Source organism: Triplophysa dalaica, chromosome 21 (assembly GCF_015846415.1).
Source record: "Triplophysa dalaica isolate WHDGS20190420 chromosome 21, ASM1584641v1, whole genome shotgun sequence".
In the NCBI taxonomy this organism is placed as follows: domain Eukaryota; kingdom Metazoa; phylum Chordata; class Actinopteri; order Cypriniformes; family Nemacheilidae; genus Triplophysa; species Triplophysa dalaica.
The window spans coordinates 3534367-3551371 of NC_079562.1; the positions used below are offsets into that span (position 1 = coordinate 3534367).

The window sequence follows — 17005 nt, forward strand, 5'->3', positions numbered from 1 at the left end:
AAACATCTAGAAATGCTGATTTGAAATGAAAATTTACAGTCTTCCACGGCTGTATATGTGTACTTATGTTGCTTCATGGGCACTGTCACTGCTTCAGGACATTAACATTCTATTAAAAAAAAGAGACAAACATTTGCACATTATAGCAGAGATGTTGCTTATATTAGCAAAGACGCTCTCGTATTGTTATTAAATTCCTTAATTATAAAATGGTCTCTGTAAACACGACCTTTTTACCTGCTATATAACATACTAAAACAATAAAACAATAGTTGAGAAGATCAGATGAGTTTAGGCCTCACTGAGAAACACCCACATAAAAACTACACGTCTGCAATGGCGCCAATACACATTTCAAGCATTTCTGTTTTATACGTCACTCCTTTAAAAGGCTAGCTATCATACTTCGTGCTGAAGTCGTGTTACCTGACGTGTATCAAAAACAGATATCCTTCAGATGTCTAGCTGTCTTCACATCCACGACTGTGGCCTTAGGGCCGTAGTAAGATATTTTTCTTCCAGGCACACTTTCACGCTCTCTTTAGCAGCTTGATAACACGGGTAGATCTTTCTCGCTTTTTCAAAATCAGAAACAGAATAGTTGTCCGCTCGACTCAACACCATCCACGCCTATCCTCAGAGCAGCATTCAAAGTTCAAGCCCCCGTCACGGGATAGTTCCAGACTCTTGTGAAATAAAACGCTCTGAAGTATCTCAGCTCCAAACTGATCCGAAGAGCTTTCATTTTTCATACATGGTGAAATCAGGCGGGACAATAGCTGTAGAACCTGATCCCCTGGCCGTAGGCCCCTATGGCAACTTGTCGGTAACTGGTGCACAGAAACAAAGCCGACGGGTTGGAGAGCATTCCAGCTGACACGAGGAAAGATAGTGGATGTGAGATGTCCAATACCAAAAACAGTTATGCAATGGTGAGACAGAAACATTCAGTACCACTTCTACTCTGTTTATCGTACTATTTAACATAAACAGCCGGCGGTAAGCAGTACGTGCTAAAAAATATTTTGAAAATAGTAAATCTAGGAAGATTCAAATTCGCTTTAAATCTTAATAGGTTTGTGTAAAGGTAAAAGGCTAGACCATAGAACATATCATTACTCCTGTTAAAAAACAATGCATGTCTTTGTGATGTCCTCACTGTTGTGGTGGAACCTGTGTGTGCGTGTGAGCTTAGGTTTATGTAAGCCAAACATGAGTCACAGCAACTCTTTCCCATTCCAAGTTTGAAACACACACTGTTGAGGAGGTAGATTTAATATGGCAGTCGTGTGCTCACTAATATATTTTGCGGCTGGTTTTCTGATTTGCACAGAAGAGCTAGATTATAATTAAAGAACAGGAAAAATGGGGCATGTCACACTGTTTACCATGTGGTGCAACATCCATAAATATGATGAATAACACTGCCTCATATAACAAAAGCAGTCTAACAGGAGGGGACATAACAGGGTTGATAAAGCAACACAACTACAAGCACTCAAATACATTACGTTAGTACTTTAGAAACTAATAAATAATATAAATTCACCAAGTAAACTGGAAACAATGATCCAGTTGTACTAAAATCTGTGATCAATTACACTGGGAATGCAGGGATGTGGAGGAAACGGCCATCTAACTTCAATAATTGACTCCCTCCCTTCCCAGATAGGAAATATAAACAACCAACATCAGTCAGACCCTTACGCCCCGTTCTGACCATCTGCGACTAGCAGTGCCAGAACCACACAATCTCATTCATTTCAATGGAGAGCTGGCGACTCTCGGGGGGATGAGGGACAGTGACCGCTGGAGAAAGGAAGTGGGCGTGTCCAGCTACGGAAGTCAAGCGACAAAAGTTGAGAATTTATCAACTTTATGCAAATGGTTGGCGACTTTCACAAGCAACTATCAATAGGAGTAAAGCAGTGGAGCTCACATCATCCATCTCTAATCAGTTACCGGAGGGTTTGTTCAAACTGTTACCAAGACAACAAAAGCTAACGCCTTCTATGGGTCTCATTTTAAAAGACAAGTGACACACAACAACAAAGTCGCTGGCTGTCTGAACGGGGCTTTAATGACCATCAAATCTCATCCATTCCCCTCCTTCAATAAATTTATCCATCACAAGAGGAACAGAAATCTATGTAAACGAACATTACTCTAAATGGAAAGAGTGAAAGCATTTTCAAGACACGATATCTTAAGCAGATGTCTTGTGTCAACTTTCTGGAAAGACTTTCAGCAGGCAATGGAGATTTAATGATTCCAGAGAGAAGATTTCTCTGGATGCCTTTTTGACCTTGATCACACCACGTACAGTGGGCAAAAGCCCTTACCCACAAACACAGACAGCAATCCCTAGAAAACGTTTATAATAAACAGAAGAGCTCGCAGACACACAGCTAACCCCAAACATGTATGTCCAATGCCCTGGATGGGCTCCATCGGCTCGGTGTGTGGCTTCTATAAATATATCTCAACAAACGTGCCTAAGAGCCTGGAAGCGGGATGTGAAAATGCGACTGGGTCAAAAGCTCATCCAAGGAGGTCCACTGCAGTAACAGCATACAATTTATCCTTGTTCGATCACAGAAAACACGGGGTACAGTAGGAGCGATGAGGTAAATCGGATGAATTCATAGAAGCTTTCAGAGAAGGTTTGAAAGTCAGTTACTGGAAGCATGTTAAAGGCTAGAGCAGGATGCTAAAACAGGGCTCACAGAGACATTGTCTCTCATTTTTACCTTAAACCCCCTAACAAATGCATTAAGCTAAACAAGCTAAACATCTTTCAAGATAAGGATCCTCACCCACCCCTATAAAGAGGAACACTTCCACACCTTGCACTCTAAAACGGGAAATGCGTAAAAAAGACCTCTTTTGCTCCATAAGCAGGACAGATACCGACGCACAGCGCACACCTTCCACGTGAAAGCTTTAACAGGTCCTGCCAACACCGGGAGGCCACAGGGAATAATAGTTCATTGAGAGAGCCATCTGCTTCCTGAACGCCTTTGATTAAACACTTTTTTATAGCCCAGTGATGTATGCAGTTGAACACAGCATTCATACAGTGTTAGGAAATCCCTTCCGTCAACAAGACTATCAATATAGCACTTCCTGAATATTATAAACACCAGCAGACCCGAGCATCACGTTACTAACAAGACGACCGCCTGGCTCAGTACCCAGGAGGAGGGTTCAATCGTGCAACATTACACAACCCTTCAGCTATATTAGGAAGGTACATCACAATATCTCAATGCAGCGAAAAGACACCCTTGTTGTAACAATGGAAGCAGATGGAGGAGAGTAAAACCCTAAAAAAGCAGGTGGTCATCTCTCGCTCTGGGACGGTCTGGTGTTCATGCAGTATTTCATAGAACCAAATCAAGAATCGCTTAATGTCCAAAAAGCTAAAACCAGTTATTTTCGATTAGTATGAGTGGCAGACAAAGTACAAAGTAAGATAAACATAATTAAATCAAAAGCATTCTACAAGTACTGACAAGTGTCACCAAATAGCTGGAATACAATACAAGTCTTTCAAAATCTGAACAGATTTTATTTTAAATAGACATCATACAGTTTCAGATATAACTTATCAAAACTGCAAAGTGGCACAGACTTTCTGCAACAAGTCCAGACTGAAAATCTGAGCAAAGGTCTTGTGTATTTTAGCCTTAAGTATCAACCTATCTGTTGCCTCTTTTGAAACAGGTATAGGCGAACATTGATTTAAGCAGAATGAGTGAGAAGAAATAATATACAGAATTGTCACATTAAGTGACATGTTTTTATAAGCGATAACGTGAAAATCCAGTAAACACAGTGCAACAACACATGTGGGTCAGTAAGAAAGTTGAACAAATTAAACAGACCCAAAGTTTCAAAATACTTTTGTGTAACAGGTCTTACTCTGAACGCCGGCGTGCTTCCATGCCATCTGGTAAGAAGAGCTTGATGGTAGACACTATACAGCCATGAGTGACTGGAGAGAGACAAAACAACAAACACAGAGAGATACACAGATCAGAGACGTTTGACAAAACCAGTTAAAACAAAATACTGACACAGAGCATTATTTAAAGAGTACATAACATGAGATTATGAAAATAACATTTCATGGAGTGTGTAATTTTGCCGTGTTTGAAAGTAAGCAGTCTGCCAAGTTGTAAATCCAAAGGTGAATGAATAAAGTTCTTGGCTTGGAAAAAAGGGTATAGTCACTAAGGACACACTGTAGCTCGTGAGCCTCATTCGCGGTAGACCAATCACAGTAGACTAGACCATCTGACCAATCACATCAGACTAGTCTAGCGTAATTGAGGGGATTAGACAGATGAATTGTGGAACGAATTATTTGTCAGTCAAGAAGTAAGGTAAGAATAACTGCCTATTATTATGACATAATAGTTTTTTTCATCTTCTATGTACATAAACTTGTTGTTGGACACTCCATAAACCAAAGTAGGACCTTAAAAATCCCTAGTTATGTACTCTTTAAACAACAAGAAAGATTTTATGGCAAACCAGCGGTTCAACTAATCTTAACTGTGTCAAACCGAAAAAATGTCAAGCAAGGTTGTCTAAGGTAAAAGAAGCTGATTTTTTCGTAGCTTTAAAAGGAAGTGTGTTTTACCAACCATATAAATGAACACAAATGAACACCCAAAATATCCACCGCTACACTCACAACTATCAGCAGTGTTCTGTTTAAATTTATAGTTCACCCAAAATGATAAATTATGTCATTATTTACTCACCCTCGGGATATTCAAAATCTGTATAAATTACTTTGTTCTGCTAAACACAAAGAAAGATATTTGGTATGATAATGTCAGTAACCAAACCGATTTCATCCCCCCCATTGACTCCTTTTATTTTTTATATGGCAATCAATGTGGGGTGAGATCTGTTTGGTTACTGACATTCTTCTAAATATCTTTCTTTGTGTTTAGCAGAACAAAGACATTTGTTCTACAGGTTTGAAAAAACTTGAGGGAGAGTAAATGATGATAGAATTTTCATTCTTGGGTAAAAAATTCCCGACGCATCCAACTTGCTAACAATGGCAAGTGTTAAATAAACAACTGTCAAACAACTGCCAAAAAAGACGGAGAAATGATTGAGCCTAGTTTTAATACGCTGTAAGACTGTTTGAATGGTGTTAAACTCACATGTTCTTAACAGGTTGTCTTGCTCACTGATCACATAATGCACGCTCATGCTGCTATGAAGTAATGTTTGCCTTCAATTGCTCTAAAAGGCTAAGTTAATTTGCATTTGGATCTGATTGAGAAACCGATCATTGCCTGTACTTAAGTTACGACACCACCTGAGCAGCAACAAGGCAATGTTCTGGGGTTTCAAAACACTCAATTGCCTAATAGATGAAGAAAATTAAAAGACAAAGACAGCCAACAGCATACATGTTTTGCTAACTTTGTAATCAGTCAAGCAGACATTTGGTAACCATCAATGTATATTGTATTTGAATTAAACAGTTACTTGAAAAAGAATTATGCAAGTTTAAATTAAATGTGGTACAGTACAGCTTAGAAAGCACAAATGATGCATAAAGTTGACCAATGCACAATTTTAGAAATAATTTCCTGCACAAGTGTTCAATTAGGCCCTATATAGTATAGAAATGGACAATGGAGTCTTAAGTCTGCTTTTAACTGCTTTCCTAAAGCTAAAGACTGCTTTACTGTAGTTCAAAGGTTAAAGCATGGTGTTAGCAACGCCAAGGTTGTGGGTTTGATCCCAGGGATTGCACATACTTAGAAACAAATGTCTAGTATAATGCAATGCAAGTCCCTTTGGATAAAAGCATCTGCCAAATGCATAAATGTAAATGTAGTCTGACTGCTGAATTTCGTGACAAATTTGTGTCAGAGTCATGTATTAAGGCTAAGCACACAGAAAGATGTGGTTCTACAAACAAATAACTACAAATTTATATTTGCATAAATAAAAGGTACTAGCCAACAAGAGTTGTATCAATTTCCTTTACTTATCAAGCAGTGAAAGGCTTTCCTCACCTTTCCGAGTGTTTTCGGTCACATCTACCCCAAACTGGATGATGTCACCGGAGAGGACCTCACATGGAGGGCTCTCCTCCGACCCGCGGCTCAGGCGTTGGCTGTTAATGAAAGTGCCATTGCTGCTTTTGGTGTCCTGGAGATAGAACTGTAAACAGAGAAACCATAAGATTACAGATGCGTCACATTCAGTGACAAACAGTCCTCACGTGTGCAGAAACTAACGTCCTTAACAAAAAGGAAATAGTGTAAAAAAAAGGAAATAGTGTTTCAAATCAGGAAGTAGTCAAACAAAACCTGACCATGACATGATACAAACACATTTAGCTTTAAAAGATAAACATATTCACTGTAAGAAAAGAGATCTACAGGCATGTTCTTGTATAAAAGAAAAAAATTCTAGACAAGAAAATCTATCTACTACCTGCGCCGTAATTTCTCTAAAATAATTTCGTTTTGGATTTACAGATATATTTTACAAAACACACATAAATGATCTCAACTCCTTGATTCCTGAATCATTTTAGAATAAATGCAGCTGAATTTTCTGGCTCAGACAGAAGATGAATAGACTCACTGTCAAACACAGTATGAGTGACATTCTTTCTTCCGCCCATGATGACACAAAACCAGCATCCCACATCATCACGAGACACTATGAGGGCATCAGTGTCAACAGGTTCATCAGGTTAAGCCACAGGGTGAACAATAAGCAGTTGGGTGAGATACAACAAACCTCCACAGCTCGCAAATACAAATCTCAAAGAAACGCCCATGATCTTTTTTCTCTTAATACTAGTTTAGGAGAGATGTGTGGAAGAGGCAGCGTCACGTCATTCGGAGTCATATTTCACCAGAACTAGAGTGAAATGTGATATTAGATCTCAGCTCTCTGACTGTCTGTCTGTCTGATGGTGACATCAGTTCAGGTCCTGTGGGCTTACACGGCCTCATCTCACCTTCAGAAAAAATATAAATTGGCTAAGCCACTGGACCAGACCCAGCCCTGCAAAACTTTATACACTGGCCATAAGCCATCTGATATGTGTAGTAGTTTTCTAACATTGAGTGCATTTACATGCACAATCTTACGCCAATTATGCTTAATAAGCTTATATATGTACGGTCATTTAAAGACGTAAAAAGGTCATAAACAGCTTAAGCAAAAAAACAATCTGTAGAGGTAGTTTTTTGCCCATTACTCCTATTTCGCGCTGCATGTAAATGCCTTTACCGGTTTTCTCTCAGTTTTGTTTATGTCCGCACGTCAAAGCGCAGTATTAAAAGTCCAAAACGGAAGTAATAGTAAAATGTATAAACCCCTCTGGAATCATGCAGCTGATGTAGAACGTCAAAATGAAGAACTAGTGTTGCATATGCAGCTACTGCAGACATGAGAAGAGAAAAATACAGCTTCTGACCGGTTTCCTGCTGCATTTTTAATTACTAAACAGACTATCGATGATGACGTCACTGCACACGAGAAACCCGACAAGTCTCAAACTTCCTTGTAAATGCGGATTTCTGCGTAGCCAGTTTATTACTATGCTTGTAAACACGTAAAAACAGGTTTCCTCTAAACTGTTATTTGACAGATATCCGTTTATTTTGATCATGTAAACCCACTCAATATCTAACAACAGAGATCAGTTATCAGGCCTTGAATGGTTTTATTTTAACAAATTCATTTTTATCAAAAAACTGTTATTTAGGTAGGTGCGTGAATCCAGAATATACCTCGTTTAACTTTTAGTTAATAATCTTTAAAAATGCTACAGGACAGAAAAGGTAAACAACAAAAAGCAGTAAAGGCAAAAGAGACATTTAGGTTTTTCTTTCCAGTCAAAAGAGGTCCCTTCTTTAATGCAAATCATTGTTCACCTTTTTATCAGACAGGAAATAAATTCATATCTGCCATAGTTTCATATTTGTTTATAAACTATCAGCAGCAGTAGTAAAAGAGGTACTAGCCTTAGCAAACACTAATGACACAGCATTTGACTGTCAATTTTCTCTAAACGCTGCTCTGTCTGTTGAGGCCTCAGTGGCAGTGCAAGATGCATCTTTACCTATAATTATAAACAGCGTATGTGTGAAAGTGTCAAGTGATGGCAGATGAGGGAGGTAACTGAACCCCCTTCAGTCTTCAACAGCGGGCACATTCATGATATATGCAAAGAAAATATCACTAAAACACCTGCATCTGTGAGCAAAGTCACATCCACTGTCATGTGCCCATTGAGAGAGAGAGAGAGACAGAGACAGAGAGAGGGAGAGAGGGAGAGAGAGAGAATTTTTATGTCAGAGATTCAAGAATTCCACTTGCAGTCTGATATCGCAATCAGCATCTTTAGCCTAAAAAAGTTTAAAGCAAAATCCTCGGCTCGTTCAACGCGTCTTAAGTGTGAAACACATAATTTAAAACACAGGGTTAATTTAAAAACGCAGGGTTAAATGTGCAGAGGCATAGAAAGGGGAACTATTTTAAGGGCAGGTTTTACATACGCTGTACAGAAAGGCAGAATTAGCCCATGCTAACAAGTGCAGAAGAGATTTGTGCAATTAACACTTCCTAGACTGGTAATTAAAAGAAGAGGGGATCATGAGAAGAAAAGAGGAACATCAGTGTGGGAGAACAGATGTTTCACTTTAGCTGGTTCGTTCCACTTGTCTCGAAGGCAGCAGGATCAAATATATACTACGGATGAGTCATGAATTTCAAATATTCGATTAGTTTATTTAATTATAGAATTTCGAAGTGTGTGCGATCTTTAAAAAAAATCTTTGTGTTTTCACGTGTAACGCATTCATGTAACCAAAGGGTGGCGCTGCCAATAACGATGCACCTAAAACCTAAAGGATGTCAGTCAAGAGACAGTAGAGGAAAACATTTTCTCACAAGAATTGGTAACGAAGTTACGCACACTGTAGACCCGCGTGGTATAACGGAAACGGTAAATTGAGACGATGTCGAAAATTTGTTCTGTGTGGGGTCCTTTAATAAAATAAATAAGAATAAAGTGCAGTGCAAAGCTGCCTTATCATGGATCTACAACTACGATGCACAATCATTTGAGGGCGAATCACACAGCATATCCATCCACAGGTCAGCAATCAGTTGCTAGTTTTATGGTCAGACCAACCAATTTGGATGACATACTGGTGGAGCAACGGCTCTAACTAGCAAGATGATCGCTAAGGATATGCTTCCGATCGGCTTTGTTGAAGGAAAGGGTTTTAAAAATCTTATGGAGTTTGTACAGCCCGAGTTTAATGTTAGTCTAGAAAAACGATCACTGCCCGACTGGAGAAACTTTTTCATGACAATGGAAATGGAACCATCTTGAGTTATTAATTCATGAAATAGCTCCGTATTGTTAATAAATGCTGTCATTTGGTCAATATGTTTTAATGCGTTTTAAGTCTGGTCTAAAATCTTTATGGCTTTAATATATTTTCTTTGATCAATCACACTGTTTTTTAGTTGGTATAAATGTGCATGCATATATTTTACAAGGAAATGTCCCAGCATTATGAGCGGTTGATGCTGATCGACGTACTGTTAGTAAGTGCCGTCATTCGGTTGTTAATATATTAATGTTTCAGCACGTTATTTTAATGTATGGCTTGATGTAAGATTGCCTATTCCATAATACATAAATGCAGTGTGCTGTCATACGGATTTAAAGCATAATTGTTCTCTCTCTCTCTCCGTTTGTGTGTGTGTAATACTGTAAATGCGTCCATGTGGGGGAGGGTTGCGAATTTCTAATAATTTTCAAACAGTTCTCAAAGATCTTCGAATATTATTTTGTTTTAAATGCCAACCCCTAATATATACACCTTTTTTTAACCATTATGACACTAATTTAATCTTCTACTTTTGCTCATAGTTAGAGTTAGTCATTTGAACAAACAAAAAGTATTTAGCTTTAGCATAAATTATACATAATATATATATAAATAGCTTGAATTGTGCTATTACTTTTCCAAGAGATCTGACTTTTGAATATCACAGAGAAAAGAGGAGAGAACAAAATACTTTAGATATACAAGAAAGGAGGAAGCAGAGACGTATCTAGTGACCAAACTGTGACAGAGATGTGATGGGCCAGTAAAAAACCACCCAGAGGCCTAGCCACCACATTGCAATATAGAACACCTTAGTTACCACCTGAAACAACCTAGCATCAAGCTCAGACAAGCATGCATGGTATGTTCTTTAGACAAAGTAAAACTACTTCCTTATCTCTTCAATCCTATGAATGTTCATACAATTAATATAGACTGACGGACAGTAACCATGAAATTAGATAAGACACATTTAAAAAATATATATATATATAATGCAAGAAGCTAATATTAAGAAAGAAATGCAACATTTCACCAGAAGCGGACACATTTTCAAATAATCACACAGACTGATTTTACAGCTTTCCAAAGAATATAAATTGGGTTCTGATTCAAAAGAGATTAATCTTTAAAGATGACTGTCATTGTTCTGTGTTGTGAGGACACAGACGCCACACACATTTTTCTCAAGGCTACCTGCACAAACATCTGAGTGACTTAAACTTTAGCAGTATGATTTGATCAAGGACAAAAATGCAAAAAAAAATCTCACATGGCATTGTACGGCTATTTCAGACACCATACTGTGACTGTAACTTGTTCTTTGTGACTTGTGCGGTTCAAGTACTTAGCTGCAAACAGTATATATGCAAAGTGATTTCACCAATGTTATCTATTGGGAACACAAATGCAAATACACAATAAAGCACCCATGAAATTTACACTTATGTGTAGGGTTACGAGCATCTTTAGGCTTAAAACCCCAGAAACATCTCAATTGAACAACCAATGATTGCACCAACAACCAAATATCTACTTGTTTAATATATAAGAGATTACTTACAATTGAAGTCTGTACAATACAGACACGCACAAAGTTCACCGAACAGCCATTTGTTAACGTTTCCCCAATTTTCTAAACAAACTCACAAGAAGTTACAGCAGAGTCTGGATCGGTTGTTCATAGCAATGCAATTCTAGTCAAAACAGTACAAAAGCTCATTATTTTGTCTGCGCCATGCTCCGTCTAACATCTCCCCCAAAGCCCCAGGATTTTGTCTGTGAGAAGAGCTCTCTGAAAGCCAGTGCTATTGAGATCTTCAAAACTGTTGCGTATCTTGAAGGAATGCGTTTAGGAGTTTAAACTTCAAAAGTAACTGTAGCCTTAAATCACTCCTACCAGAAGGGCGCTCCATCCTGGGATATCTCTCAAAGCAGCTGTCCGAGTAAAGAAATATTCCTGAAAGTCACAGCCTTTGTAAAACAGGTCAACTGTTAACAAGACACTGACCCAGTAAAGCTTGGTTACTAATCAGCACCACAGGCAATAAAACAACTTTAATCCTTAAATTCTATTAGGCTAAAGATTTTCGGACAAGAGGCAGGTCAGTCAAACTAATAGGAGTATATATCAGACAGCAAAGCTTTAAAGGACAGTAACATTTATTTGGAACATAGACATTCCATGATGACCTGATGAAATTAAAACTCACAACTGCACTTCTCACTGTCTGATTGCTATAAGAAATCATCCTTACTAAAAAGACTAATATCCTGTTTCCTGTTTTATATGAAGATATTGTGAAACCCATTTGAAATTCACAACCGAGTACAGATTGACTAAACATCTGGATGGGCTCCAAAGTTTTCCCTGGAAAGCTCTAATGATGTCATCTCACATGATGAGCCCTCTTTGCCCACCTTATGAAAACACAACCTATTGTAAAGTGATACACATACATATATATATATATAGTAAATAAATATTGAGGTGTCATTATAGATGCAAATATATATCTTCACTGGAGACATGAACAAGCTTGGTATGTGTCATTATCAAACCCTACGAAAACTAAAAATCTACTTAAAAACTAACGTCTACATTTTTATTACATTAAAGTCAATCGATCAATGAATCAAAACAAGATCAAGAGCGCTATTCGCACAGGCTTAGTATTATCTGGGGACCTAAGTATTTGCTGTGTGATTTAGACCCAGATATGATGGCAAGGCTTTGTGTATAGTTTGTGTAGCCTATAGTTGGCAGGTATGGATATGACCCACCACCCGAAATAATATCAAAACACAGCCTCCATTTTTCACAAACGTTTGATAAAACCTTGAAAAATAATATATGAGCCAGTCAAATCACAGAGATGCCGATCGCACAGGACTAATATTATCACAGGACCTCGGTGTTCATCAAAATATGGTAGATAATTTGCGGGGGAATTTTTACTTTACAAATTACAGGCATGGCCGATTCGCATGGGATTAAGTTCACAGACAACCTCTGCAATTATTACAAATGACTAGAGGTCCCTAGGTAATATTTATCCCGTGCAAATAGGGCTTAAGAAACAGACTCAAATAACACATCCAAGATTAGTACTTATAGATATTAATATACTCAATGTCCACGGTGAAATGCCTGTCCAGGTTAATCATAAGAAGCGGTGGGAAGATTTCATCCTCATGGCAGATATATGCCTTGCAAATAAGTTAAAAGAGGGGGTTTGACATTCAAGTAAGGACACTGGTGTGCGTGTTTACAGTAGCCTAGAAACCAAAAAGAGAATTCACAAAAGTGATTTAGTGGTCCAAAGCAACAGGTCCAAAACAAGTTTAAATAGGACTTGAAAAATAAGTTACAAAAATAAAAGGAAGGAACTATGTGGGACATATATTATTTATGTTTTATTTATAAGGGTGGATAAAAACATTACATAACAATAGGACCACTACACAGTTTATTTATTAGAGCATTGATAGCTCCAGAGTGGTGTGGATAATGTCATGTTCAATAAATTATGACTGCGATTTACAAAGATAACAAATGATCCCTTTAAGATCCTTTAAAGTCCAAACTGCAAGATCTCATTAGATTCTCTGTGGTATCATCTAAAGGTTTAAAAGTTGCTGCCTGGATTTTATGTTTGTTTAAGACCGTGAACCATAAAAAAGCCTGACAAACTGATCTTTTATGCCTGTGCCAAAATATTAAAATCTGCAACCAATAACCAAAGTGTAAAAACTAGTTTATTATGCAGACTACTAGTATCATTTCAATATGAGCAGAGTGTACAAATTGTAGCATGTATACTTTCCTCATCAAAAATTGGAAATCTCTTATTTTTCCTAAAAGGTTGCAGGAATTATGAGAAAAGAGAAAGCGTTTTGTATGTCCTGTACAGCTGGACGGGATCTAGGGTGTTGGTCCCCCATGAGGCATTGGGCTAGTTCATATCGGGAAGAAAGGTGGAATGGGGGCTCCAGTGGCTAAAGTCAGCTGCTAGCCAGTTGTCCCCGACTTGAAGGCGCTCCTACAATAACAACAGACTGTAAAAACATGGCACACATGCCATAAGTCTATTTAAAGGCCCTAAAACAGAATTCAAACTTCAACCAAAAAATGTAACATTCTCTAGTTATAACTTACTAAAGGCACATAAGAAAAAACATAGATGACAAAGACAACCAATCTTTACCACTATAAAACCAACCTTAAAACCCCTGCAGTAAACCATCTCTATTTGTCTCCTCATCTGCAAAGACAGCATGTCAGAAACCATCAATATTTATCGGCAGCACGTACATAACAGCCCATATTCACATTAGTGATAATTTAGAGGAAGACCAAGGAGTTTTCTAATATGGGTATGATTTTGCAGTGACGTTAGACCCAATAAGGACAAGGCCATTCACAGAGATGATCTGTCCTCTGCTGTTTCCATGGCATCAGATAAAGACAGGTTTAAAGCAGACAGCACGGAGGGAACCGTAATCCTGGAAATGTAAACGACCTGCATGATGCACTTTACTGAATTAATAATTCACAATATCACCAGCTGATATTTCAAGAGCTACCAGAATAAACACTAATACTCAGCGAAATACAAAGGAACATGTTTCATTTAGTCTTTGAGCAGATGGTAATCTTTACATTTGTATGTTAATTAAACATACTAAACCTTGTGTGAATAAGACCCTATCTACACTAATGCTTTTACGTTTGAAAACACATATTGGTTAACAAATCGCACTCGAAAGTAGATACATTTGGAAATAGTGTTTTTCCGTTGTAGTGTGGACGAGGAAAACAGAGGGGTTTAAAACAATGACACGGTTTTTGTCATGTGACGCAGTTGTTTCGGCTGCTCTCCTGTTTGATAGCATTAATGTCAGTTCGTGCATACTTTAGATTGCATTTAAGGAGACTGAATATTTAATTACTCGTCACTATTGTTTGGCAGGCGAGCGAGAGTTTCACTTTCAAAGCTTTATAGTCTTGTCTAAGATATCTCATTGTCTGTATATTTGCGCCACATTGCCACAAGTGTTGGGTTAGTTACTCTGAAAAAGTAATTAATTACTAGTTACTCATTACATATTCAATAGTGTAATTAGATTACTGTCCAAATTACTCTGTCCAAAAAGTATTTAGTTACTCATTACTAATTACTTTCTATATCCTACATCGACCTTGATTAGTGAAGTGATTCAAGAATAGACATGAAACGGCTTATTTAATTCATTCAAATAATATTATTAACTGACCAAAGTATTACAAATGTGAGAATTATACATTAAAGCACAGATTTTAAAATAAGACTTTGAATTTTGAAGTCAATTACGCTATTGCACACGCACATATTTAACAAAGTATTTAGTTTAATAACATCGAAAGTAACTGTATTTAAATTACAGACAACATACGAGTAATCCCTTACTTTACTTTTTCAAGGGAAAAGTAATTAAATTACAGTAACTAATTACTTAGTAACTAGTTACACCCAACACTGATTGCCACAACATAATAGTTTAGTTTAGTTATTTTATTTATAAAGCACAATAAAACAACGGTCGTTGACCATTGTGCTGTAAAATGCTGGTAATAATTGTAAATAATTAAAAAGACAGACAGACAGAAAAAACAGACAAGCTCAACAAGACTCATAAATCATAAGCTTTTTCTATAAGGTGGAGTTTAAGTTTTGCTTTAAAAAGTGTGTAAATAAATGCCTGACAGAAATGAAACAAGCTGAAGTGTCTAAGGTTTTACTGATGTGCAGTTAATGGATGTAAGCAATTTCAGACATTTTTGTGTGAATAGGCAGTATTTGAGAAACGCTTGAAAACATAAATGTGGACAAAGAGTGTTTTGAAAACGAAAACCCACTAGACTACACAAAAATAACAATAAAATCTCTTGGATTTGACTACATATGTACAGTCATGTAAGGGCTCGGCGATATATCGTATGTCAATTCTTATGCTCGCCGTTTCTCAATGACTTCCGGTTAAATGCCGCCACATCCGAAAGCCAGAGGGCGCTCTGAATTCAAACTCTGAATATGGGAAACTGAAGAAGAACAATTAGTTCCAGGAAATGCCTGTAGTCATATTCTTTTGCTGTTCTTCAAAACTCTTCAGGTATTTCCATGATAATAAAGTTGATTTAGACTCGAGTAATGATGATAGACAAGTGTTGCTTTTCAAATACATGTTATAAACGACTTAATCTCGTAGTGGTTTTAGAAGATCGAGCAGACGAGCAGTACTTCCTACTGATCAAACAGCCGTAGTTCACAGAAGAGCTGTGCATAAACAATCAAATCCATTTAGACATGTATAATTAGCCTGAATCGCAATATATATATATCGCCCAGCCCCAAGTCATGTTGTCACAGACAGCCAAAACAGATCCAAACAGAATAAAAAAAATAAAGATATTGTGATTTTCTTGTTGGTCACAATAATTTTGATATCACCAAGTAAAGACACAAACTACCCAAATCCTATTCTTATCTATTCACAGAATAACACACTGTGTTGGGCTTTAAAATCTTGGATCATCTAATAAACATGAAACACAAAGTGCTAAACTTCTAAATGCATCAGCTACGTCAGAAATGATGACAGCAAAAATAGACTATCCTTGAAACACATTCGCTTTCCTCTCACGGGTGTCGTTTAGCTAAATCCATTAGAATAAATAGCACTGTCCGACCTACGAGCAGTCATCCAGACACTCTATTACTTGATCTGCTACTTTGACGGATGGCTATAACAAACACAGGACACATTCTCAGGCACACGGATGCATTTGCCACCTTTTCAGCAATGCCCACGTTTATATCATACAGCCTCACAAAGCCAGTGGACAGGTGGTCATTTTGGCACCATTTCACATGATGCCAACTATTGGCTGGCCCAGTTTAGATAGCTTCTTCTTGGCACCTCATTCCAAAAGAGACCTTGCCAATAGGAGCCGAGTCCCGTCAGGTCATTACGACTCTGTGCTATCTGACATCCCAGTAAATGGAATCCCTTATATTCTGCCTGCTGAACAGGATGATACTTTGTCTAGAGTAACAGCAAAATATGTGTTTTTTTATTGTTTGTGTACCTGTAGCTCAATTGGCAGAGCATTGCAATAGCAATACAAAGATGGTTGAGCCTCAGGGAACACACATGCTGATCAAATGTATACCTTAGTTATTATGTTTCACTGTATTAAAGTTTCTGAATCAAAGTGTCCGCCAAATATTAATGTTTTATACAGCAAAAACTGCTTTTAAAGGGTTAATTGCCTTACCTCTTTTCATAGCATACAACACTCCTTTATATCAAACACCACACCTTAATCCACATGACACAGTACAGTTAGAAACCATAGAAGCAATTATTTCACAACTCAGTGATGCCAAACCACCTTATTGCAACACAAAGACTTCCCCTTTTGAATGTCAGGTGTTTGAAGGCAAAACGTGACACCTACACTCAGACATAAATAAAAAAACACTATTAACACCACTATGCGGCATTAGTAAATAAAGATATCCTTTCGCTATCTGTACAGTACACAACAATTCTAATCC

The 17005-nt window shown here is 37.6% G+C and overlaps 1 protein-coding gene across 7 annotated transcripts in view; it reads right to left on the reverse strand.

The window, feature by feature from the left end:
* slmapa (sarcolemma associated protein a) overlaps positions 1–17005 on the reverse strand; it is a 43474-nt gene that overhangs the window by 23895 nt on the left and 2574 nt on the right. For 5 of the 7 annotated variants that reach the window (XM_056734451.1, XM_056734449.1, XM_056734450.1 and 2 more), the window contains exons 2-3: positions 6054–6201; positions 3925–3997 (exon numbers count right to left, since the gene is read on the reverse strand). In XM_056734451.1, coding sequence (XP_056590429.1) covers positions 3925–3997; positions 6054–6201 — 221 coding nt within the window. Of the gene's footprint in view, positions 1–426; positions 716–3924; positions 3998–4126; positions 4169–6053; positions 6202–17005 lie in introns of those variants that run through there. The other 2 variants (XM_056734452.1, XM_056734453.1) reach the window with 2 other exon arrangements.